The sequence below is a fragment of the Oryctolagus cuniculus genome, chromosome 21 (genome assembly GCF_051225735.1).
Source record: "Oryctolagus cuniculus isolate XC-2025 breed Fujian yellow rabbit chromosome 21, ASM5122573v1, whole genome shotgun sequence".
In the NCBI taxonomy this organism is placed as follows: domain Eukaryota; kingdom Metazoa; phylum Chordata; class Mammalia; order Lagomorpha; family Leporidae; genus Oryctolagus; species Oryctolagus cuniculus.
The window spans coordinates 32927059-32953426 of NC_142887.1; the positions used below are offsets into that span (position 1 = coordinate 32927059).

Below are 26368 nucleotides of genomic sequence, written 5' to 3' on the forward strand. Positions count from 1 at the left end.
TCTGGACTAACGGTTTTGAGGATCACAAAAATTTTACTCACAATTTTATGCATCTTATGGAAGAGGGCACACATTGCAGTGACCTTTGCAAACTGAAGGACTCAGGAACCTGCAGGACACACTTTGGTGTCACAGTCTGCTACACTGTTAAAGCATCCAGCGTCCTCCTCTTTGCTGGCTCTCCTGCAGCCACTCTCCCCAGCGTGTCCTCCCCACCACGTCTCCTTCCTCAGGGCCCCTACTGTATCCTTGTTGACTGTCTGCTTCCCCCACACCTTCCACCCGGCAGGCTGTCCTCCTGCAGCTGTGACTCCCAGCACACACAGACACAGATGCGGCACTCAGGATGCAAGGAGGAGAGAAACACGGAACACTACTGCAGTGGCCTCTTCTACAACGCGCATGGATTCTCGGGTCACGTGCTTGGTAGCACAGCTGAGACGAAGCTTGGGATGCCCACATCCCATTATTGGAGTCCCAGCTCCGCTTCTTTTTCCGGCTTCCTATTAAAGCACACCCTGGGGAGCGGCAGATGATGGCTCAAGTACTTGGGTCCCTGCCACCCAGGTGGGAGATCCATTTTGACTTCAGACTCCGGGCTTTGGCTTGGCCCAGACCCAGCTGTTATACTTGGGAAGTGAACCAGTGGCTGGAATCTCTGTATCTCTGCTTTTCAAATATAAGATAAAAATTCAACAACAGATGTAATTCAATGCACATTTGGGTAATGGCTAAGTACCAGGAGTTGTTTCATTTAGAACTTTGCTCTCTTGCATCTGTTAGGTGATAGTAAGAATGCTATAGCTGACTGGGGCTGGCTGGTGGGCAGAAGCTGAGGCAGAGTACGTTTGAAGCCCATCTCACTGAAATACTGCAAATGTATGAGGGCCCCAAGGTTTTGAGATGTTTTCCCAAAAGAAAACAGCCCTTGTCGGAGCCTCACAACCTTAAAGGCTTTTGTAGCAGAATTCGGGGCTGTGGAGGCCTCCAAGATCCCTGGGAAGCAGCCTGTGTAAAGAGGCACATGGGACAAGGATGGGTCCAATCACCAACTCGCCAGCTTTCTACTCCTCCAAGGACTTGCTCAGTTCCTGGGTTTGTGCAGGGAGGCTGTCTCATTCTAAACTAAATGAGGGGCTGACGCTGTAGCGGGTGAAGCTGCCATCTGCAGTGCCCGCATCCCATATGGGCGCCAGTTTGAGACTCAGCTGCTCCACTTCTGATCCAGCTCTCTGCTGTGGCCTGGGAAAGCAGCAGAAGACGGCCCAAGTCTTTGGGCCCCTGCACCCACAGGGGAGACCCAGAAGAAGCTCCTGGCTTCTGGCTCCGTATCACACAGTTCCAGCCATTGCAGCCATCTTGGGGAGTGAACCAGGGGATGGAAGATCTCTCTCTCTCTGCCTCTCCTCTCTGTGTAACTCTGACTTTCAAATAAATAAATCAATCTTAAAAAAAAAATAAACTAAATGAACATCCTACCTTTCCTGTGGCACAGGTTGAGCATCCTAGCCTGAACACCTAAAATCCTAAATGCTCCAAAACCCTAAACCTTTTTAGAAAAAGATTGATTTATTTATTTGCAAAGGTAGAGTGGCAGAGGGAGAGGAAGAGATTTTCTATCTGTTGGGTCAGTCCTCAAACGACCAACAATCAGGGCTGAGCCAGGCTGAAGTCAGGAGCCAGGCTCTATGTGGGTCTCCCAGGTGGGTGGCACAGACTCCAGTACTTGACTCGCTGCATCTCTGCTGCCTCCCAGGAGCATTAGCAGGGAGCTGGATCAGAAGCAGAGCAGCCAGGACTTGAACTGGTGCTCCATCATCGGATGTAGGTGTCCCAAGTGTGGCTTAACCTGCGGTGCCACAACTCCTGCCCTGCCCCCAATCTGAAACTTCTTGAGCGCTGCTGAGTTTTAGATCTTGGAGCATTTTGGAATTAGGAATGCTCAATTGGTAAAGTCTATGCAAATATTCCAAAATCCAAAAAAAACTAAAATCTGTAACACTTCTGTCCCAAGCATTTCTGATGAGGGATACTCATCTATAATTAAAAGCAGCCAAAGAAGGCCGGCGCCGCGGCTCACTAGGCTAATCCTCCGCCTAGCGGCGCCGGCACACTGGGTTCTAGTCCCGGTCGGGGCGCCGGATTCTGTCCCGGTTGCCCCTCTTCCAGGCCAGCTCTCTGCTGTGGCCAGGGAGTGCAGTGGAGGATGGCCCAAGTACTTGGGCCCTGCACCCCATGGGAGACCAGGATAAGTACCTGGCTCCTGCCATCGGATCAGTGCGGTGCGCCGGCTGCAGCACGCCAGCCGTGGCGGCCATTGGAGGGTGAACCAACGGCAAAAAAGGAAGACCTTTCTCTCTGTCTCTCTCTCTCACTGTCTACTCTGCCTGTCAAAAAAAAAAAAAAAAAAAAAAAAAAGCAGCCAAAGGAAAACCCAATTCTGTTATGAGAAAGAGTGACAGGGATTTAAAGTTAGGGTCGGGGCCGGCATTGCAGCATAGCAGGTAGGGCTGTCACCTGTGATGCTGACATCGCTTATGAGTGCTGGTTTGAGTCCCGGCTCCTCCACTTCTGATCCAGCTCCCTACTAAAGCACCTGGGAAAACAGCAAAGATGGCCTAGGTAATTGGGCCCCTGCACTCACGTGGGAGACTCAGATGAAGTTCCTGGCTCGTGACTTGAATCTGCCCCAGGCCTGGCTGTTATGGTCATCTCGGGAGGGAACCAGCAGATGCAAAATCTCTGCTTCTGTCTCTCCCTCTTTCTCTCTTTGTAACTCTGCCTTTCAAATAAATGAATTAATAAATCTCAGAAGTAATTAATTAAAATCAGGGTCAAGCTGGAAAATCTGCGCGAAGTGGTGGTTGGGCCTAAGCCAGACAAATCAACCCTGGTGCATCTACGGGAGTAGCCCCAGGGCATTGCAGAGGCCTGCTTTCCTCCCTGCAGTGTCCGATCCAGACGCCCGGAGCCTCCCCCACCTCTTCTCTCTGCTACCATTACTGGCTCTTTACCAACATTCCTTTCTTCCCAGACCCACTCAGCTTCAGGGAAGACTACAGCCCGATACAGCAGAGTGCTGGTTTGAGGACCAGCTCCTCTGCTTCAGGTCCAGCTTCCTGCTGAGGCTCCCAGGTGGCAGCAGACAACGGCTCAAGGCCTTATTGCTCTGCCACCTCTGTGGGTGATTTGTATGGAATTCCTGACTCATGGCTCCAGCATGGTCTAGCCCTGGCTGTTGTGGGCATTTGGGGAGTAACCCAGTGGATGGAAAAATCCCTCTATGCCTTTTGTATTATTTTTTAAAATATTTGTTTTTATTCATTTGAAAGAGAGTTATGGAGAGACAGAGAGAAATTTTCATCTGCTGGTTCACTTCCCAAATGGCTTCAATGCCTGGAGCTGAGCAAATCCGAAGCCAGGAGCTTCTTTCGGGTCTCCCACGTGGCTACAGGGGCCCAAGGACTTGGGCCGTCTTCTACTGCTTTCCCAGGCACATTAGCAGGGAGTTGGATTGGAAGTGGAGCAGTCAGGATTTGAACCAGTGCCCATATGGGATGCCAGTGCTGCAGTCTGGGGCTTTATCCTGCTGTGCCACAGTGTCTGCCCCTGTATCTTTTAAGTAAATGAAAATAAATAAAAAAGTGAAAAGCAATGGGCAAATTGAATTATATGTAGAACACCTGGGTGGGAAAAATGACTTTTTAAAGTACAGATACTGCTGGGGCCAGCTCTGCAGTATAGCGGGTTAAAGCCCTGGCCTGAAGCACCGGCATCCCACATGTGCGCCAGTTCTAGTCTTGGCTGCTCCTTTTCTGATCCAGCTCTCTGCTACAGCCTGGGATAGCAGTACAAGATGGCCCAAGTGCTTGGGTCCCTGAATCCACGTGGGAGACCCAGAAGAAGCTCCTGGCTCCTGGCTTTGGATTGGCACACCTCTGACCATTGTGGCCATCTGGGGAGTGAACCAGCGAATGGAAGACCTCTCTATCTGTCTCTACCTCTCTCTGTAATTCTGTCTGTTAAATAAATAAAATAAATCTTTTAAAAAAATAAAGTACAGATATTGTGTAGGGAGTCCCTTACAGCCTGATCTAACTTTCTGAGGTGAACACTCTCAGTACTGGGGTGACAATCAGTATAGCAGGAATTTACTGGAAACCCAACTTATGCACAATCTGCAGACTAGGTGCCAATCAAATACATATAATCAGGCGTGGGAAGATGGGTTAACACAAAACCCTCCTGAAGTATAACTTACAGGCTTCCTGAATCCCCTCATGGCTCGGCCAAGGCCTGGAAGTCTTCCGTTCACGCCAAAGCCCACTTCTGCTACACTCACCTGCTGTTGGGCTGGGGGGTGCCGGTGCCATTCTGTTCAGGGGCCGCCTCTGCGGGTTTGGATTTGAAGTAATTGACAAGGCCCCCGAACATGCTCTTAATGCTGTTGATGTGCTTCTGGCTGGTCTTCAAATCTTGGTCCATCTTGTCCACCATCTTCTCCGTGCGTTCTAAGACTCCTCGCTGACGGACGAGCTCCTAGGAAAGACACGTGGCAGTTATCCTTCTGGTAGTTCTCCCTGGCCCATGAGAACCACATGTGGGTACTCCATAAATGCGAAGCACATGTCGGGGCAGACGCTGTCACCTGTGAAGGGCACGTCATCATTTTTTGCTTAAAAGATTTATATTATTAATTTGAAAGGCATAGTTAGAGAGAGAGTGAGCACTTCCATCTGGCTGGGTCACTCTCCAAATGGCTGCAACGGCTGGAGCTGAGCTGATCTGAGGCCAGGAGCTTCTTCTGGGTCTCCCACTGGGTTGTAGGGGCCCAAGCACTTGGGCCATCTCCCATTGCTTTCCCAGGTTATAAGCAGAGAGTTGGACTGAAAGCAGAGTAGCCAGGACATGAACCAGCACCCACACAGGATGCCAGCGCCACAGGTGGAGGCTTAGCCTACTATGCAACAGTGCTGGCCCCTTCCTCTCCATTTGCTGTCCGTATTCTCCCTGTGGCTTAGCAGTGACGTGCACTACACAAATACTCTTTAAAGAGGTTCTCTCTTGGTACCTAAAAACAAAGTCATGAACAAGTTTTGAATATACCATCTTGGAAATCTGAAGGATTAAAAATGAAACTCTCAAGCCAGTGCCGCGGCTCAATAGGCTAATCCTCTGCCTAGTGGCGCCGGGACACCAGGTTCTAGTCCCAGTCAGGGTGCCGGATTCTGTCCCGGTTGCCCCTCTTCCAGGCCAGCTCTCTGCTGTGGCCAGGGAGTGCAGTGGAGGATGGCCCAAGTGCTTGGGCCCTGCACCTGCATGGGAGACCAGGAAAAGCACCTGGCTCCTGGCTTCGGATCAGCGCGTGTGCCGGCCACAGCGTGCTGACCACGGTGGCCATTGGAGGGTGAACCGACGGCAAAGGAAGACCTTTCTCTCTGTCTCTCTCTCTGTCTACTCTGCCTGTTAAAAAAAAAAAAAAAAAAACTCTCGGGGGCTGGCGCTGTGGCACAGGGGTTTGGCGCTCTGGCCTGAAGCGCCAGCATCCCATATGGGTGCCGGTTTGAGTCCTGGCTGCTCCACTTCCGATCCACCTCTCTGCTATGGCCGGGAAAGCAGTAGATGGTTCAAGTGCTTGGGCCCCTGCACCCACGTGGGAGACCCAGAAGAAGCTCCTGGCTCCTGATCGGCGCAGCTCCAGCCACTGCGGCCATCTGGGGAGTGAACTAGTTGATGGAAGACCCCCCTACCCCACCTCTCCTTCTCTGTGTAACTCTTTCAAATAAATAAATATTTAAAAAATGTTGCTTTGATGAAAATAAATTTATAGAAACAAAAAATGAAACTCTCAGTGTGCTTGTTGGAGCCCATTTTAGATATAAAAGGTCAGTGAAAGGCCTTTATGGTCTTCAGGGACTCGACATGCAACCTGAGCCTTTTTTTTTTTTTTTTAAAGATTTATTTATTTATTTGAAAGGCAACTACAGAGAGAGAGAGAATGAATTAATCTCCCATCTTTTGGTTCATTTTCCAAATGGCTGCAACGGCGGGAGCTGGGCCAATCTGAAGCCAGGAGCTCTTCTGGGACTCCCACGTGGGTATAGGGGCCCGAGGACTTAGGCCATCTTCTACTGCTATACCCAGGCCAGAGCAGAGAGCTGGATGGGAAGTGGAGCAGCTATGAGTTGAATCAGTACCCATTTGGGATGCCGGCACTGGAGGCAGTGGCTTTACCTGCTACACCGCAGTGCCAACCTGTAACCTGAGTTCTTGATGTTTGGTGAGGAAAACATAAAAATATGTGTACTTCATAAAGTTCATGGAGTTAAAAGATAACTTTAGGCTGGCGCCGCGGCTCAATAGGCTAATCCTCCGCCTAGCGGCGCCGGCACACCGGGTTCTAGTCCCAGTCAGGGCGCCGGATTCTGTCCTGGTTGCCCCTCTTCCAGGCCAGCTCTCTGCTGTGGCCAGGGAGTGCAGTGGAGGATGGCCCAAGTACTTGGGCCCTGCACCCCATGGGAGACCAGGAGAAGCACCTGGCTCCTGCCATGGGATCAGCGTGGTGCGCCGGCTGCAGCGCGCTGGCCGTGGCGGCCATTGGAGGGTGAACCAACGGCAAAGGAAGACCTTTCTCTCTGTCTCTCTCACTGTCCACTCTGCCTGTCAAAAAAAGATAACTTTAGGGGCTGGCAAGGCGGTGTAATGTGTTACGCTGCTGCCTGAGATGTCAGCATCCCACATGAGCAACAGTTTAAGCCCCAGCTGTTCTGCTTCCAATGGAGCTCCTTGCTAATCCACCTGGGAAAGCAGTGAAAGATGGCCCAAGTGCTTCCTGGATCCTTATCACCCATGTGGGAGACCTGGATGGACTTCTGGGCTCCTGGATTCAGCCTGGCCCAGCCACGGCCATTTGGGGAGTGAACCAGTAGGTGGAAAATCTCTGCCTTTCAAGTATATAAAATAAATACCTTCTTTTAAAAAAAGATAAGTTTATTGTGGTACAAAAAAATTTTGAAATCCATGCAGTTTTCTTTTTCCCCATAAGATGCACTTCCCATGAACTTTTTCAAGACTCCATGTATGGATGGATTTCAGAAATTAGCAGATACCTTGGCTGGCTCACTACTTTCTGCCTGTGTGTGCCGCCAAGAAAGCACCGTGGAAGTCTGTCACACTGTCACATACCAGTTGGAAGTTCTGCATCAGAGGGCGCAGCTCTGAGGCCATCAAGGACAGGGAGAGGCGCCACTGTGAGCTACGGGGCACTCCCAGGCTGCGGTAAAGAGACATCCAAACACCAACAGCTCCGCGGCCTTTGGGTTTGTCACCTGTGCCAGCACGGAGGAGGTGGATGGATGTGGCCTCGAACGCAAGGCCATGCAAGGTGAATGGAAGGCGGCAGAACAAAAGAGGGCTGGTCTGAGAAGATTCTCAAAGACCCAGGGCCCACCTAACGGGTGCCATTACACTGTAGGTGGCATTACAGGAGACACTGAAGGACCTCACCCCAGAACATAATTTTCTGGGGAAAACGAAGTGCCTGGGATCACGAAGCAGTGGCAAGAAGAGGGGTTTTGCTTTTTGACCCTGGATGGCCAGGAGTCTGTGGCTAAGAGGTACTCAGAAATACCACACTGAATGGTCACAGCTGTGAAGGCAGGGCTGCCTTGCTGGGGCGGGAGATGGTTAGTGGTTCATCCACTCCGAGATCAAAGTGGTTCTGGAAGCTTCGGTGCTCATGCGGTGGCTCTGGTGGCAGCCAAGGTGGTGCTAGGTAGCGTCACAGTGGGGATGCTACCATGGATTTGGTAACGACAGTGCTAACGGAGGATTGGGTTGTGGAAGCCAGGCCAGTGCTACGTGGGAGTGGCAGCTATGACAGCTAACAGCAGCAGAGGTAGCTCTGGCAGTGGTAGTAGAAACAATTTTAGAGGTGGTGGAAGCTACAATTATTTTGGCAATTACAACAACCACTTTTCTTTCTTTCTTTCTTTCTTTCTTTCTTTCTTTCTTTCTTTCTCTCTTTCTCTCTTTCTCTCTTTCTCTCTTTCTCTCTCTCTTTCTCTCTCTCTCTCTCTCTCTCTTTTTAATTTGACAGGTAGAGTCATAGAGAGAGAGACAGAGAGAAAGGTCTTCCTTCCATTGGTTCACCCCACAAATGGCCGCTACGTCTGGCACTGCGCCGCTCTGAAGCCAGGAGCCAGGTGCTTCCTCCTGGTCTCCCATGTGGGTGCAGGGGCCCAAGCACTTGAGCCACCCTCCACTGCCTTCCCAGACCACAGCAGAGAGCTGGACTGGAAGAGGAGGAACCGGGACTAGAACCTGGCGTCCATATGGGATGCCGGTGCTACAGGCAGAGGATTAACCAAGTGAGTCATGGCACCGGCCCCAACAACCACTTTTCAAATCTTGGACTCACGAGAGAAAGAAAATTTGGAGCCAGAAACTCTGGCCCTGGTGGTGGCGGTGGCCAGTATTTGCCAAACCACAAAATCAAGGTGCGATGGTGGGTCTAGCAGCAGCAGTACCTACGGCAGAGGCAGAAGGTTTTCATAACTGACAAGAAGCAAATCCTAGCAGGGGAGGAGAGCCAGAGAAGTGACAGGGAAGCTACCGGCTACAACAGATCTGGGACCTCAGACAGGCACAGTTGTGGCAGGGCCTCGCTGCAACAAAGGAAAACATGTTTTAGACAATGTTCACAGATATGGGCAAAACACCCCTCAAGGACTGTGTTTGTGATTAATCGTATACCAAGTTATTCTAGTTTCTGTTCTGTGGAAAGTGTAACACATTCCAACAAAGGGTTTTAATGTAGTGTTCTTTGTAAAAAAAAAAAAAAAATCAGGCTGTTGATCAGCTAAATGTAATAGTCTGATCATAACCCTGAATAAATGTGTCTCTTTAAAAAATATGCTTTGGGGGCCGGCGCTGTGGCATAGCAGGTAAAGCTGCCGCCTGTAGTGCTGGCATCCTGTATGGGCGGCAGTTTGAGATCTGGCTGCTCCACTTCTGATCCAGCTCTTTGCCTGGGAAAGCAGTAGAAGATGGCCCAAATCCTTGGGCCCCTGCACCAGAATAGGAGACCTGGAGGAAGCTCCTGGCTCCTGATTGGCTCAGCTCCAATTGCTGTAGCCATCTGGGAACTGAACCAGCAGATGGAAGGCCTCTCTCTACCTCTGCTTCTCTGTAACTCTGCCTTTCAAATAAATAAATAAATCCTTAAAAAAAAATTTTGCTTTGCAGGGCTGGCATTGTGGTGCAGCGAGTTACGGCATCACCTGCAACACTAGCAAACCATATGGACTCTGGTTTGAGTCCCAGCTACTCCACTTCTGATCCAGCTCCCTACTAATGCACCTAGGGAAGCAGAAGAAGATGGCACAAGTACTTGGGCCCCTGCCACACATGTGGGAGACCCGGATGGAATTCCAGGTTCCTGGCTTCAGCCTGGACCACCCTTGGCTGTTGAGGCCATCTGGGGAGTGAATCTGCAGATGAAAGATCTCTCTCTGTAACTCTGCCTTTTAAATAAATAAAACTATGCTGCATAATGTTAGTCTACTCTGAAGCCATCTTGGTAAACTTCTTAGAACTGTAAAGTTACAATTCTTCAGGGTTATGCCAGGTTCCATTTGAAATTTATTTACAAACTGCTTGGGTGGAGAAGCCATTGTCCTCAGATACTGAGTTACCTTCTGACTTCTGATGTTCACCACTGAAGAGTCACCCAAGCAAAGTCACAGGATTATCTGGTTATAAAGTTATTGTGGTCCTGGTTGCTCCTCTTCCAGTCCAGCTCTCTGTGGTGGCCTGGGAAGGCAGTGGAGGATGGCTTAAGTGTTTGGGCCCTGCACCTGCATGGGAGACCAGGAGGAAGCTCCTGGCTCCTGGCTTTGGATCGGCGTAGCGTGCCGGCCATGGCGGCCATTTGGGGGGTGAACCAATGGAAGGAAGACCTTTCTCTCTGTCTCTCTCTCTCTCTCACTGTCTATCTCTGACTGTTAAAAAAAAATAAATAAAGTTATTGTGGGCGCATCCTATGCCATATATCTAAATTGGATAACGGTACCAGATAAAATTGCAGAGGGGAATGAAACTCTGCATCATCTATTACCACATGTAATTAATAAACAACTTAATTCTCAAAAAAAAATTCTTTTGCATCAAAATAAACTTATTCTGGGTCTCACATGCTGGTGCAGGGGCTCAAGCACTTGGGCCATCTTCTGCTGCTTTCCCAGGCTATCAGCAGAGAGTTGGATCAGAAGTGGAGCAGCTGGGACTCGAACTTGCATCCATATGGGATGCCGGCACTGCAGAGGCTTAACCTACTATGCCACAACCCCAGCCCTGAGGTGATGTAATTCCAAATAGTCCAGTCCTGGCTTATTTCCCAGTCTACAGATGGTAGAAGAATTTGAAGCTGCAGAGATGCCGAGAGCAACTGGGGCTGGGGGGCCAAGACGCTGCTGTCACACCTGGAAGGGGTCTTTTGTAACCCTGATGGTGAGCTCTTCCTAGCAGCTTTCCTACCCTCCTCACTCGGGAGTGCACAGTAGGTGGCTTGTCCTGCACGTGGCTGCTGCTCTGATCTCGGACAGTTTCTCTGTGCTGAAAGCTGGTGTTTACCAGAGGTCACGAGCCAGCAAAGGAAGGGGAGCTGCTTCTGCTAAAACCCTCCCTGGGAGGCAGAGGAAATGACCCGAGTCAGCGTTCTCGTGACCGAGTTCCAGTACATGAGGAGGAAGGGCTTGGCTGGGCAAATGCTAGGAATACCAGGAAAAGGCCATCTGTGGTCTGAGGACACCCAGCCAGTGCAAAGACAAGGGTCAAACACTCCCGGTCCCAGGCGTGCTCCCATCCCATGGCAGTGGAGCCACATCGCACTGCCTCCATTTGCCTCTGTGACAAGGAGATCACCAAGGAGACCAGGGTGGCAGCGAGGAAAGCACGTTCCAGAAAGTGCCCTTAACGTAAACAGTGCTGCTCAGAGTGCTTATTTTGCTCAGGTGAGTACCACGCCAACACAGGTGGACTCTCTTCCCCTGCCCTGGGAAAATACGGTCAGAGAAAGGATCTGGTTGGCTGGTGGGACAATGCCAAGGATGCCCCCCCCCCCACTCTGAGGGAGTTTCTCAGTTCCTCTTTGGGTCCCTGACAGAGCAAGGGGAAGCAGAGGACAGAACCAGAGCCTGTGGAGGCACACTCACTGCCCAAAGCGAGCAGATACCTTGCAGACACATCCTGCCCAACGGCACTGGGAGGACCCGAAGGGATCAGGGGACCCTTGTGGTAGAGCCCTCGCATGGGGACAGAGGTACCCCAAGATCTCTGTCCAGGCACATGAATGAGCACCCACTCACTCTCTGCTCAGGCACTGGTCCACGAGCCAGCAGTTCAGTAGGAAACTAAGCACCCCCCCCCCCCCCCGCCCCCAATCAAGCTTACGGTTGGGGGTGGGCAAGATGAGCAGGGTTCAGTCTGATTTTTCTCTTTGTTGACAACACTGCAGTGGTGGAAACCCAAAGAAGGCAGATGGGACCTTGCTTCACTAAGTTTATGGTCCCATGGGGGAGGCACGAAGGCAAGGCATCACACACACACACACACACACACACACACCCTGTGTGAGCTGGCACACACAGGCATGGCTGCTTCTCTTCAGGGATCCCTCGCCTGGTTCAATGTGGGGTGGAGGGGAGGTTGGGGCAGCTTCCTGATGAGGTTGGAGGAGAGGCTGAAAGCTGAGAGAAGCTTGGGAGTCAAAAGGTGGCAGTTGGGCCGGAGCACAGAGCAGAGGAAGCAGCCTGTGCAGGGGCAGGGGCCTGCAGCAGCTGGGGGACCTGAGAGGGGAAGTGGAACTGTGTGAGCACAGGAGGGGAGTGGGCCCAACACTGGGCAGGATGAAGAGGAGCGTGCAGAGGGGCGATGCTAAGGCCACCCAAGGGCAGCAGTAATAACCAGATCCCAACCACTATTCACCGCCAAGCCACGGGCCTCATCCTCTAGCTGGACCGAGAGTTCTCCAGCTTCCCAAGGGAGAGGCTCAGGACTAAGTTTCTGGTACTGAGCTATTAATTACAATTAGCAGTGCTGGCTGCTCCACTCCCAATCCAGCTCCCTGCTAATGTGCCTGGGAAAAGCTGCTGAAGATGGCCCAGGCACTTGGGCTCCTGCCACTCACATGGGAGACTGGGAAGAAGCTCCTGACTCCTGGCTTAGGCCTGGCTCAGCCCAGCCTACTGTGGCCATTTGAGGAGTGAATCAGTGGATGGAAGCTCTCTCTGTCTCTCCCTTCTTTCTCTCTAACTCTGCCTTTCAAATAAATCAGTAAATATTTTGAAAAACAAACGCATATGATCAATAAACATAGGTCAGTCTAGAGTCAGTGTGCTGCAGCTGGAAATCTGAAATTTCCCTCCGTCCTCCATCTCACCTGCCCCTTCCCATGGGAGCACGCACTGAACACACTCAGACCTGCAGTAGCCAGGGCATGGGGTGGACACAGAAACACTAATTGGGTCTTTGGCTGCATAAAAAATCATCGAGGAGCCAGCGCTGTGGTGTAGCGGGTAAAGCCCCTGCCTACAGTGCCAGCATCCCATATGGACACTGGTTCGTGTCCCAGCTGCTCCACTTCCCATCCAGCTCTCTGCTATGGGCTGGGAAAGCAGTGGAAAATGGCTCAAATCCTTGGGCCTCTGCACCTGCATGGGAGACCCAGAAGAAGCTCCTGACTCCTGGCTTCACACTGGCCCAGCTCTGGCTGCTGAAACCAACTGGGGAGTGAACCAGCCGATGGAAGACCTCTCCCTCCCTCCCTCCTTCCCTCCGCCTCTCCTCTCTGCGCAACTTTTTTTTTTTTTTTAAAGATTTATTTTATTATTTGAAAGTCAGAGTTACATACACAAAGAGGAGAGGGAGAGAGAGAGGGGGAGGGGGAGGGGGAGAGAGAGAGAGAGAGGTCTTCTATCCCCTGGTTCACTCCCCAATTGTCCGCAATGGCTGGAGCTGCGCTGATCCGAAGCCAGGAATCAGGAGCTTCTTCCAGGTCTCCGATGCAGGTGCAGGGGCCAAGGATTTGGGCCATCTTCCACTGCTTTCCCAGGCCATAGCAGAGAGCTAGATCGGAAGTGGAGCAGCCGGGTCTAGAACCGGCGCCCATATGGGATGCCGGCGCTTCAGGCCAGGGCGTTAACCTGCTGCGCCACAGCACCGGCCTCTCTGCGCAACTCTTTCAAATAAACAAATAGATCTTTAAAAAAAAAACTCACTGAGGGCAAAGGTGGGTACAAGCTGACTTGGAGCTAAGCCAAGGACTGACTCAGGTCTGGGTCATCCACACCCTCTACAATCTAAACAAAAGGCTGGCCCTTGCCTGGTTCCTTGCCCTTGCAAAGTCCTGTCTGATAAGAGTATCTGTTTCCTTGAGCTCTTAGGGTCAGGCTGGAGAGTGTATGCTAACACTGTGATGCATGACGGGGCCCTGGGCTCCATACACCATCAACTTGACCTCTGGAGAGGTTACAGACTCAAGTCAACCATGCCTGGCTGACAAACCCCTAACACAAACAGGACATTGTGCTGAGATGTGCAGGGGCAGAAAGCTGAGTAACCCACGGGTAACAGACTGTTGCTCTTCCATAGATGACACTTAGGAATCTACTCATCGTTCCCCCATACCAGGCTCTGCTCAGAATCATCACGGGCTGCCTGCAGTGGGCGGGAGCTCTGATCAGTACAGTCCCTCCTCTGGAGTGGCTGCTCCCAACACCTGCCTCCCAAAGGATGAGGGTACCGCTCCCAGGTGACATATCTGCCCCAAGTTATGGGGACATCCTGCATAGACCACCTGGACGGCCCCTCCTCCTGGGTGAGGATTTCTTGTTCTTGGTCCCACCTCTCTCACCTGAATGTCAGGTATGGCTCCACTGACTGTCAAGTGCTAGCAAGACACAAAGAAGGAGAGTGCCCTCCACCCCCACCTCTATCCCTGCAGAAGATGGTGTGGAAGAAGCATGAGCCGGGAGGGCTGAGTGCTCCACGTTTGAGTCTACCAAACCTCAGGCCCAACACTGATGTTACTGCACCGGTCATTCAGGCCCTGATGTGATATTTGTTGCTGGACTCCATTGAATGGGGGCCCAGCAAAACCTCCCTGAAGTGTATGCAGCTGTTAAAGAGAGAAAGCAGAGTGTTCTGTTTGCAGGCCGGTTTCCTCGGCCAGGGTAATGAAGCATTTACAAAACCACAACTAACTAGGCTCACTAAAAGGTGCACACGACCCAAATGCCCACTGTTAGGAGAGGGAACCAGCAGCTGGAGGATCTCTCTGTAACTCTGCCTTTCCAATACATAAATCTTTCGAAAACAACAGCCACAGGTATACACACATACACACAAAACAAAAAGACTATACACAAGCTATCACCCCAAGGACACCGAAGGAGGTGATGGTAGGTGGTTCCTTGGGGGCAGAGACATGCTAAGCCAGGGTGTGGGAGATCTCACACCCATTCGTAGGTTTTCAATATATATTTTTTTTTGACAGGCAGAGTTAGTGAGAGAGAGAGAGAGAGAGTTATAGACAGTGAGGGAGAGACAAAGAGAAAGGTCTTCCTTCCATTGGTTCACCCCCAAAATGGCCGCCATAGCCGGTGCTGCACCGATCCTAAGCCAGGAGCCAGGTGCTTCTCCTGGTCTCCCATGGGGTGCAGGGACCCAAGCACTTGGGCCATCCTCCACTGCCCTCCAGGGCCACAGCAGAGAGCTGGACTGGAAGAGGAGCAACTGGGACTAGTAGCTGGCGCCCCAACTGGGACTAGAACCCGGGGTGCCAGTGCTGCAGGTGGAGGATCAGACAAGTGAGCTGTGGCGCCGGCCAGGTTTTCAATTTTGATCCATGTGATTGTTTAACATCTTCCCAGAAACTAAGCCTCAGGAAGAGAAATGCAGAAATCACATGCACAAAATACAGCAAGAGATGAACGGCCTACAAAGCTCTCTCTAGTTTAGCAGGCCAGCTCTACTTCTTTGTCCTTTGGTGGCCATGGCCATTTGTTTCTTTGCGAGGTTTCACAGTTGGAGAGCAGCTCGCCTTCAATAAGGGTAATCAAAGTAAGTACACTTCCTACTTCCACCAAGCTGGGGCTGAAGGTGGTCTTCCCAACTTAACGTTATTTATGAAGTCCTCCAAAAACCCTGTCCTGGCATGTTTCACAGCGCTACGGATCCAGCAGTCGCCTGTCTGAGATGGGAAGTTAGCAGGGTCTGCTCAGGTCTGTTTGGAGTCACCCTGTGCACTGAGTGGCAGGAGGAGCTCACTCCCGCTGCCCCTGCCTCAACACTGAAGGGAATGAAAGATGATCAGAGTGATTCAAAGTTGAGTTTGCTGCATGTAGGATGGGCGTGCTGGTTTTCCCTGATGCCCAGGGCGTCTCCTAATTGAGAACTGATTCAATCCTGGAAAAATTCAACGTGTCATTATGCTGGTGAGAGCCTGTCACCTGCTCCGTCACAGTCATACTGTACCTCTCAGAGCCACCAGCCAGGCCTAGCCTATGTTGGAGGTGCCACTCCGCCTGTGCGCTGGCAGTCCCCACTGCACAGAGGACCTTGGGGGCAGCATGTGGTATGGACACGGTCTGGACGAACAATTTACATCCACTATATTTTTCCCTCTCCCGAGTAAGGAGACCAGATCTTTCCTCTGACCACCAAAGCCCCTAAGCTGTCTCCGAATGCTTTCCTCTACTGCATCCTGGCCCTCTCATCCCTACAGGAGCCTCCAGCCACATTCCTGGGCCAAAGCTGCACGTGTTCACCTCTCCTCCCTGGGAACACCCCTCATTCTCCCGCTTCTCGTCTAACAGTCCTCAGCTGTAAAAGCCAGATTCAAGTTTACCCTCTGCCCCAGGACGCCCTTCTCTGTATCACTGTGATTTCCCGTTTCCTTTGTTCTTGCAGTTTCCAAAGACGTCTTTTCCAAGAGTTCTTAGATAGCTTCTTTGGAATCAATCAAGGAAGGTCCCAAGATCTTAGGCCGAGTTTCCATTTAGACTGGAACACAGGACTCCCACCGCTGTGAGGTGTGAAGAATTACAAGCACAACTCCCTCAGCGGGGCTTCACACAGGAAGGTGGATCAGTGGGGACAGCCCTAGCAGTGGGGAAAGGAAAAACCCCAAGAATGCAGCAGTGGGAAAATGATGGAAGTCCAAGATTCTAAGTGGACAGGTCAGCGTAAACTTACTTAACCACAGGAAAAAGAACTGGGAAGAGACCCAGGGAAGGCTTTAGCTCCAAATATTACATTTCAGAGGCCGGTGCTGTGGCATAGCGGGTAAAGCTGCCATTGCCTGCGGTGCTGGCATCTCATATGGGTGCTGGTTCGAGCCCCAGCTGCTCCACTTCTAATCTAGCTCTCTGTGATGGCCTGGGAAAGCAGTAGAAGATGGCCCAAATCTTTGGGCCCCTGCACCCGCATGGGAGACCTTGGAAGAAGCTCCTGACTCCTGGCTTCAGATCGGCAGAGCTCTGGCTGTTGTGGCCAATTGGGGAGTGAACCAGCAGATGGAAGACCTCTCTCTCTCTCTGTCTCTTCTTCTCTCTCTGTGTAGCTGACTTTCAAATAAATCAATCAATATTTTTTTAAAAATATTACATTTCAAAGCTACAAAATGATGGAGATTTTCTTCTTCTTCTTCTTTTTTTTTTTCTTTTGACAGAGTTAGACAATGAGAGAGAGAGACAGAGAGAAAGGTCCTCCTTCCTTTGGTTCACCCCCCAAATTGCCACCACGGCCGGAACTACGCCGAAGCCAGGAGCCAGGTGCTTCCTCCTGGTCTCCCACGCGGGTGCAGGGACCCAAGCACTTGGGCCATCCTCCACTGCCCTCCCGGGCCACAGCAGAGAGCTGGACTGGAAGAGGAGCAACCAGGACTAGAACCTGGCACCCATATGGGATGCTGGCACCGCAGGTGGAGGATTAACCAAGTGAACCATGGCGCTGGCCCCTGGAGATTTTTTTAGTCGACCAATCAGTAACCTGTTACATGTTTAACATTTTTTTTTCTTCCTCTGCCCTAACAAAACTGCTACATTAGTGGGCTGAGGAGAGAACAAGGTGTATCAGAAACAATCCTCAATGAAGGTGCAGCTCTCGGAAGTCTTCTTTGGGAGGTTCCGATAAAGACGAACTGGAGCGACAGGTGTCAGAACCCACACATCGTCTATTCGCCCGGGATTTGGGAAGTAAAGGTCAAGCCTTAAACTCAACTCGGGCTTTGGCTTCAACAGTCGTTGCACAGGCAGAGGGAAATCCAGTCACCCTACTTGGCCAGGAAGTGGTCACTCGTGTGGGAAGAACATGAGGCCCACTTGTTCATGCTTCGGGCATGACCTGACACCTGCAGGGACACACACCGCACCTACTCTTTCTAGGTCATTCTGTGGCAGCAACGGTCAAAAGCATCTGCACAGGAAATTATGTAAAAGAGAGAAACCCTTCATTTCCCTACCCCAGGCCCTGCTGCTGAGAATTTTACCCAGCGGCCAAAGCCTGCAGCTTACCTTTGCACGGAGTCGTAAAAGGAAAATACAAAAGAAGAAAAACAGACTAAGCTAAGACTCTCGAGGTAAAACGCCCCCTTTCAAGCACCCCACGTTTCTTTCCGTAGTTAACAGGTTATTACAAACCGTCACATCCCTGCAGGAGGAGAGCCCACGCGAGGCCGTTGAAGCATTCTCAGCATCATTAGGGAAACGTGGTCGGAGCCTGGCCGATCAAGCCCGGCCCCAGGCTTACCTCGGAGGAGGCGACCCCGACTTTTTCCGACTCGTACATGAGGGACAGAGACCTAGTGGTGCTGGCCGCCGTGGCCTCGGCCCTGCGCAGCACCTCCTGCCGCAGGTACTGCTGCCGATCCACGGGCGCGTCGGGCCCGTCGGGGAGGTCGCGGCCATCCCTCCACGGGGCCGGCCTGGCACCCTCGTCTTCCGCGTCGTCGTCGTCAAACGGGTTGCAGCTCCTGGGGTACGCCGACATCGTCCCGGCGTCTCTGCTGATCCGGGACCAAGCAGAAGGAGGCGCGGCCCGCGTCGACCCCCTGAGCCGCTGTGGGAGCTGCTTCCGCCAGTCGCGCGCTCTCGACCCCGCCTCCGGAGCAGACCATCGCGAACGGAGGCTGCCGGCGCGGGGGGGACCACGTTCGGAGCGCGCCAACGCGGCCTACCGCACGTCCTCTCTACCCCCCGACTACAGCGGTGGAATCGCCCTGCGGCCACGCCCCACCCACTGTAGGCAACACATGGGTCACGTGGCGGGGAAGCCGGATGCGGCGGCGCCTGCGCCGTGAGGTCCGGGGCTCGCGAACTGGCCGAGGGGAGCGGGCCGGCAGCGCCGCGGCGCGCGCGATGATGGCGGCGGCGGCCGCGGCCCGGGGAGGCGGAGGTGGCGCCGGCGGCGGCTCGGGCTCCGGCTCCGGCTCGGGCTCCGGCTCCAGCGCCTCGCGGGGTTTCTATTTCAATACTGTGCTGTCACTGGCGCGCTCCCTGGCGGTGCAGAGACCGGCATCCTTGGAGAAGGTAACCGCGGCGGGCTCGGCCGCGGGCTTGACAGAAGGAGGGGCCTGGGGCGGGGGTCGCGGGCAGCCTGTGACGAGAGGGCGCCCTGGGCGGAGGGAGCCTGTGAGGTGAGACGTATCGGGGGCTGCCGAAGGAAAGGAACGGGCCAGAGGGGTGGGCAGGGCGGGCGGGGACGCGGCGGGTGGGTGGGCGTGGGAGGGACGTGAGCTACGCGCCGGCCGGGCGTCTTGGGACATCGCGGAGGGGGCGGCCGGGACGTGGGTGTCAGCGAGACGCACCAGGATGCCGAGGACCGTGGATCCAAACTTGAGGTCTGGTTCTGATGAGCCCTTGCTTTTTTCATTCGGTGACCTTGGGGGAGAGGCTTTTGTCGTAAAACCGGGGGTTCCCTTAAAAGCTGCTTTGCCCGCCTTGACCGGCTTGCGGGCGGTGGTGGGCAGGTGGAACGCTGTGGCTGAAGCTGCTGTCTGAACCGCAAAGCGGCTGCGCATTGTTATTGCAAAGGCCGGGGGCGTTAGTCTGGAAAAAAAGAAAAAAAAAAAGGTGTTTGGAGATGGGGACAGTGGCCGGAGAGGCGGAGGGACCACTGTGTCCGTGGACAGGGAACTGAACGGAGGATGGCCTTATTTTGGGAGCAAGGAGAGAGGCAGTTTAGAGGTGTGCCCGGGAAGATGGGATGAATCCGGATTTGAGAACCTGACATCTAAATAGGGTCCCTGCCACTGTCCCTTGACCGTGTGTCGTCCTTTCGGGAGCCCTCGGAGCCTCTGTCCCCGAGAAAACGAGGTGGTTCTTGGGGCTGAGACTGGCTCTGGCCATTCCCAGAGTAAGTAAATGATCAGTAAGTCAGTGTCAGCTTTCTTCACCCCCCGCCCCTGGGCCTGTGAGGGTCAGCAGTGTTGTCCCTGGAAAGGACGGGGCCCTCTCAACTTTCTGGGAGGCGGGAAGAGGACGTTTTCTGAGTGGTTTAGGACGGCGGCAGTGGCTGCAGCTGGAAGTGGTTTGGGAGCTGAGAGGCTGTTTTGGGCACTTTGGCAGAATGACCTGCTCCTTATCTTTGGTAGCTTCTCCAGCTCGATTTGGTCGTTTGCCTGCAGGGTGAGAAGGTCCTGGGAGGAGACTGATGCCAACCTAACTTCTTCTTTTTTTTTTTTTTTTAAACATTTATTTATTTTTTTGAAAGTCAGAGTTACACAGAGAGAAGGAGAGGCAGAGAGAGGGAGAGAGAGGTCTTGCATCCAATGGTCCACTCCCCAAATGGCTGCAACAGCCAGCGCTGGGGCAGTCTGAAGCCAGGAGCCAGGAGTCTTTTCCAGATCTCCCGCGTGGGTGCAGGGGCCCAAGGACTTGGGCCATTTCTGCTGCTTTCCCAGGCTATAGCAGAGAGCTGGATCGGAAGAGGGGCATTTGTGACACAAACTGGCGCCCATATGGGATGCCGGCATTGCAGACGGTGGCTTTACCCGCTTCGCCACAGAGCTGGCCCCCACCAACCTAACTTCTAGTTCAAGAGGGAGTACAATAGAATAGAATGGAAAGATTGGGAGATTGGGAGGGTAGCACCATCCAGGTTTAACCCCCACCCCATAACTTGCTTTCATTAGTGTGGGTCTAGGCAGGTCAGTTCCCTACTCTGGTCCTCTGCCTTTGTGTAACAAACAGGACAGTGCTTGATAGGAGTGTTGTGAAAATCAGCAGAATGGTATGAATAAAGTTAGGCCCGTGGGTCCCTCATGAATGATCACTGTTATTGTTTGATGAGCCTGACGGCTGGATCACAGTGCTGGTTTATTAAATCAAGCTCCTGCTAGCCAGGCAGCACATGGTCTTAGGAGGAGGACCAGCAAGCGTGTCAGAAATTGGATTGTTGGATTCAGGGAGAAGAGAAAACAGAGTGCAGGGAATTGGATGTTCTGTAAGAAGAGGGTCCCGCAGCTCTCTGGCGGTGGTACCCCTTTCAGCCTGGTCAGTCTGGAAGGGCACCTGGAGCTCACTGTGCCCGCGTCTGCCTGTGCACTAGTCGGAGCATCCCGTAGCTGCAGCATTGTGAGCTTCGCATCTGTCAGAGCTGCTGCACTTTCAAGAGGGCAGTATTTTTCTGTCATTAGTGTGGCCTTCAGGTTGGCAGTTCCCTAACCATCTTAGCTGGGGAGATACTTTGGTCTTACTGGCAACATTTGCCAATCACTTCCAATGCCAAAGAGTTAACAGAAGGGGTCTGAGGCTGCCATCTTTAAAAGGGGCTACTTACAAGATCGGCCCTTGGCTGGTATCTTGGCACTTGGCACTTGAACTCTTCCCTTCATTCTCTAACTGATGAGGGTGGTTTACTGTACCTAGCCTCTGTATAAATTTTGTTATTTATGTTGAACACCTGCTTTCTTTCTGGGAATCTGAAATTTAGAGAGTTGCTAGGCAGACAGCGCCTGTGAGACAAGCCCCCAGTGAAACCCTTGGTTGCTGGGGTAGGTGTTTGGCCTGGCACTTAAGACACCAGTTAAGATACCCACTTCCCATATCCAAACACTCGGATTGAGTGCTTGGCTCAGCTCCCTGCTTCCTGGCAGTACAGATGTGGGCGGCAGCAGATGATATTTCCAGTAGTTGGGTCTTTGCTATCTATATGGGGGACCTGGACTGAATTGTGGGCTTTGGCTTGGCACAGTCTCAGCCATTGCAGGCATTAGGGGAATGAACTTGTAGAGATGAGTCTCTCTCTCTCTCTCTCTCTGCCTCTTGGGAAGAGGAAAAAAAAAAAAAAAACAAAACCCCTTGAGTGCAGAGTCTCTAATGGACTTCTCTGGGCACGAACAATTCTTCTGTATTATGGCAGTTTTTGCTGCTGTAGAAGGGGTCTCCTTGGTGAATACCTCGTGGGAGGGAGAGAGCCTAAGGACACATGTGCACGGCTTGTTCCTTATTCCACCTGTATCTTTTCCCCTTGGTGATGTTCCTTCATTGTAATAAAATTTAGTCATGCACACATGTTCAAAGGGTCTTCACAAAGTTCATGGGAATGTGTATTATGGAAAAACTGCATGAATTTTAAATTCTTTTTTTTAAGATTTATTTATTTGAAAGATAGAGTAAGAGTAAGAGAGGTAGGGACAGAGAGAGAGAGAGAGAGAGAGATCTTCCATCTGCTGGTTTACTCCTCAAAAGGCCGCAGTGACTAGGGCTGGGCTAGGCCAAAGCCAGGAGCTTCTTCGGGTCTCTCACATGGGTGCCAGGGCCTAAGGACTTGGGCCATCTTCTGTTGCCTTCCCAGGTGCATGAACAGAGAGCTGGATTGGAAGTGGAGCAGCCGGGACTCGAACCAGCACCCACATGGGATGCTGGCATTGCAGATGTCTGCTTAACTGGCTGTGACAAAGCACTGGCCCCTTGTTTTAATTTTTAAATGCAGGCTAGGAGCTTTAATCTGCTGCACCACAGCGCTGATCCCTCAAATTCTTTTTTTGAAAAGATTTTTTTTTTTTTAATTTTATTTGAAATGTTGAGTTACAGACAGTGAGAGGGAGAGACAGAGAAAGGTCTTCCATCCGCTGGTCCATTCCCCAGATGGCTGCAATGGCTGGAGCTGGGTCCATCTGAAGCCAGGAGCCAGGAGTTTCCTCTGGGTCTTCCCTGTGGGTGCAGGAGCCCAAGGACTTGGGCCATCTTCTAATGCTTTCCCAGGCCATAGCAGAGAGCAGGGTTGGAAGAGGAGCAGCTGAGACTAGAACTGGTGCCCATATGGGATGCTGGCACTGCAGGCAGAGGATTAACCTACTGTGCCACAGCACCGGGTCAAATTATTTTTTTTTTTAAAGATATATTTTATTTACTTGAAAGGCAAATTTACACAGACACACACACACGCATACACACACACACACATACAGAGAGAGAGAGAGAGAGATCTCTTCCATCCTCTAGTTCACTCCTCACAGTGGCCTGGATTGGGCCTGGCCAAAGCCAGGAGCTTCATCTGAATCTCCCATGTGGGTAGCCCATGCTTTGCTGCTTTTCCAGGTGCGTTAGGGAACCAGCTTGGAAGTGGAGTACCCAGGACTGGAAATAGCGCTCATATGGGATGCCAGCATCACAGGTGGCAGCTTAACTTGTGCCACAATGTCGGCCCCTCAGCATTCTTTTGTGTTGGAGCTGGCGCTATAGCTTAGCAAGTAAAGCCACCGCCTGCAGTGCCAGCATCCCATATGGGCACGAGTTTGAGTCTGGGCTGCTCCACTTCCCATCCAGCTCTCTGCTGAGGCCTGAGAAAGCAGTGGAAGATGGCCCAAGTCCTTGGGCTCCTGCACCTGTGTGGGAGACCCGGAAGAAGCTCCTGGCTCCTGGCTTTGGATTGGCGCAGCTCCGGCCATTTCGGCCACCTGGAGAGTGAACCAACAGATGGAAGATCTCTTTCTGCTTCTGCTTCTTTCTCTGCCTCTCTGTAACTCTGCCTTTCAAATAAATAAATCTGTTTTTTTTTTTTTTTTTGAGATTTTATTTGAGAGTTAGAATTACAGACAGTGAGAGGGAGAGACAGAGAGAAAGGTCTTCCTTCTGTTGGTTCACTCCCCAAATGTCCGCAATGGCCGGAGCTGCACCCATCCGAAGCCAGGAGCCAGGAGCTTCTTCCGAGTCTCCCATGCAGATACAGGGCCCAAGGACTTGGGCCGTCTTCTACTGGTTTTCCAGGCCATAGCAGAGAGCTGGATTGGAAGAGGAGCAGCTGGGACTAGAACCGGTGCCCATATGGGATCCTGGCGCCGCAGGCAGAGGATTAACCTGCTGTGCCACAGCGCCGGCCCCAAATAAATAAATCTTTTAAAAAAGAATTCTTCTGTGTTAAAATAAACTGGTCTTTTAATTCCATTTTCCATGAACTTTTTGAGGCACCTTCATATGCATGGGGGTGGTCTTGGGGACCCCTGGAGTAACTGATTTCATGGAGGAGGCTCTGTAGGTGTCTGATCCCATCAAATGCACCACATTCCTCTCATCCCCGTCTGAGGTCTTGAGACTTGATCACGCACGGGATCATCTTTATTGGTTAGTCCTGTTATCTGTATCTGTTCACTGCATTCCCGTACTTCACAACGACTGCTGAGAACCCCTTAGCTGCCGCAAGAGAAAGATTCTTGAGGTTCGTAAGAGCAGAGGAATTGCCGCGCACCTGCCTGGGATGATAGACTCGGAGACGCCAGCTGGGAGATGAGTGTTGGAAACTACCCCACCGTCCCCAGCAGTGTTCTGTTTTTCTCTTTTCCTTTCTTCTAGAGAGAGGGCAGAGGACCGGCTGGGGCTTGGTGCAGATAAGGTTGACCCAGGGAGGGCACAGTTTACTGAACAACCTGGCATCTCAGCTCGACAGTGCTAACTCTGGCAGCCCTGCCATGCTTCCAGTGGCACTTGAGGCACGTTAGTGACCTTCCCTCCTTGGGTCTCTGTGTACCGCAGTTGTGTTTACTTACTCCAGTCACTCACTGTGATCCCAGGCTGAGGTATGTGCTGGGCCAGGTAAATAAAAAGCATTCCTGGTGTGGTTGCTCAGGTGATCAGCAGCAAGTCAAACCTGCTGCAAGACTCCTCCATTTTTTTTTTTTTAAGATTTATTTTATTTGAAAGGCAGAGTTAGAGAGAGAGAGACCTTCCAACTGCTGGTTCACCTCCCAAATGGCTGCACCAGCACTTTGGCCAGGCTGAAGCCAAGAGCTTCATCTGGGTCTTCCACGTGGGTGCAGGGCCCCAAGGACTTGAGCCTTTCACTGCTTTCCCAGGAGCATTAGCAGGGAGCTGGATCAGAAATGGAGCAGCTGAGACTTGAACTAGTGCCCATGTGGGATGTCAGCGTTGCAGGCACCTGTTTAACCCCTGTGCCACAGTGCTGGCCCTTCTCCTCCATTGTTGTGTTCCGGGCCTGGAGACCAGACTCCAGCCATGTTTAGATAACTCTTGGGCATCTGCCCTCTGATCTCTGTCTGAGCTTTGACCTTTTCCTCTTGGGCTGTTCCTAAGACAGGGGTCCCCACTCCTGAGCCTCACCTAGGATTGGGACCCACCTCACAGGACACTGTCTGTGTGGCCCCCTGCACCCAGTCCTACTCAGTCCTAAGCTGTCTCCCTCTGGGAGAAGAAGGGGAGAAGACAAGTAGACAAGAAGAAAGAAAGAAAGGAGCTTTTCCACACCGATCTCCAAGCACGTGGGCCATCTTCTACTGCTTTCCTAGGCCATAGTGGGGAGCTGGATTGGAAGAGGAACAGCCGGGACTAGAACCAGTGCCCATGTGGCATGCCTGCGCTGCAGGCAGAGGATTAACTTACTGTGCCAGGGCGCCAGCCCAGCTAACTTTTAATCTGGTGTTGAAGTAGCTGTGCTGTCAGGGACAGCATGAAACCCCCTGTGGACACAGGTGCTTCAGAGGATGAGCTTATTAGGTCAGTTCTAATTGGGAAAATCTGTGGCCAGGTGCGTAGGGCATTTGGCTCTCTGGATTTGGTGGCTATCTAGTCTGTCCCTAAGAGTGGTTTGCCCTTGAGTCAAAAATCAAGGTATTGGTGTTTTTCAACATCATGAAGCCAAAATTTGCTCATTGCTTCTCCCTTTTCCTTGTGAGACCGTACAGTGAGAAGAGCGAGAATGAAGGTCAGGAGAGGGTATTGGCATTTGATAGTAATGTAGAACCAGTAATACCAGGTCAACCCTAAAATATTTTAGGAGAAATGGAAGAATAAAAAAACTTTAACTGTAATCAAGTCACATTAACTGTATAGGTATTAGTTTGCTGGGGCTGTCATAACAACGACACATTTATTGCCTCAGAATTCTTCTGGCTGTAAGGCCAGATCAGGGTGTCAGCTGTGTTGTTTTCCTCTGAGGCCTGTCTCCTTGGCTGGGAGGGGTGGCTGCCTCCTTGGGTTTTCGCGTGGCTCTTCCTTCTGTGCCTGCATGAGTCACTAGCTGCCGGCTCCCCCAGAGGGCAGAAGTGTTCTATTTCTGACTCCTCACAGCTTGGGGCGTCTGCGGTTTGTGCCCAGTGCTGTTGCTCTTGCCTCTGATTTCTTCCACGGGCAGTTGTTCCCACTGTTAGTTCTAACTTCCAGAATTCGTCTGTGCATTTCCTTTTCCTGATTACTTATTTACGTTATTTATTTATTTTTGTATTTGCTTTCCTGTATCTTGGCATTTTGGAAAATATCTTGGTCTTTGCTGAACATTGCCAAGACAGCCAGAACACTGCTCCCGTGTCTGTGGTGTACACTGGCGAGTACCTGCAGGCTTGAGGCAGAAACCCTCCGTCTCGCTTGCTTTTGTTTCTTGAGCAGCGGGAGGCTGTGGGCTGCAGAAGCCATTTTCTTTTCCTGAAGGTTTCTGCACTGGAGCTGCTCTGCAAGGCCAGATTCAGGAGAGCCGAGGCTCGGAGGCTACACCACCAGGAAAACAAAAGGTGGCAGCATGCGTTCCCGTGCTGTGCCACGATGCCTGGCCCCTGTTCATGTCAGTTTTGAGTGCTTGCTGTGTGCCAGGCACTGTGGTAGGCCTTGGCATTCGAGGGATGAATAGACATGTTTGTGCTGCAGTGGTTGTCTGTGCTTGGGGTGCCTGAGTCCCTGTGGAGAACGTGCTTGGTTCAGCCCTGGCTGCTCTGTTTCTAATCCAGCTTCCTGCTAACGTGCACTCTGGGAGGCAGCAGGTGATGGCTCCAGTACTCGGGACCCTGCTGCCCACATAGGAGACCTGGATAGAGTACCAGGTTCCATGCCTTGACCTGGTCCAGCCCTCGATGTTGTGGGCA

At 52.0% G+C, this 26368-nt stretch overlaps 2 protein-coding genes across 4 annotated transcripts in view; one reads left to right on the top strand and one right to left on the bottom strand.

Moving 5' to 3' along the window:
* The window catches only part of SNAP29 (synaptosome associated protein 29), a 35411-nt gene extending 17115 nt beyond the window's left edge, over positions 1 to 18296 (bottom strand). The window contains exons 1-2 of the mRNA XM_002719719.6: positions 17809 to 18296; positions 4343 to 4539 (exon numbers count right to left, since the gene is read on the bottom strand). Coding sequence (XP_002719765.2) covers positions 4343 to 4539; positions 17809 to 18048 — 437 coding nt within the window. The 5' untranslated portion in view covers positions 18049 to 18296. The remainder of the gene's footprint in view (positions 1 to 4342; positions 4540 to 17808) is intronic.
* Positions 18297 to 18334: 38 nt separating this feature from the next.
* Positions 18335 to 26368, top strand: part of PI4KA (phosphatidylinositol 4-kinase alpha) — a 143825-nt gene continuing 135791 nt past the window's right edge. Inside the window, exon 1 of one of the 3 annotated variants that reach the window (XM_051826729.3) lies at positions 18335 to 18587. In XM_051826729.3, the coding sequence (XP_051682689.2) occupies positions 18336 to 18587 (252 nt within the window). In that variant the 5' untranslated portion in view covers position 18335. Of the gene's footprint in view, positions 18588 to 18861; positions 18899 to 26368 lie in introns of those variants that run through there. The other 2 variants (XM_051826727.3, XM_089323464.1) reach the window with 2 other exon arrangements.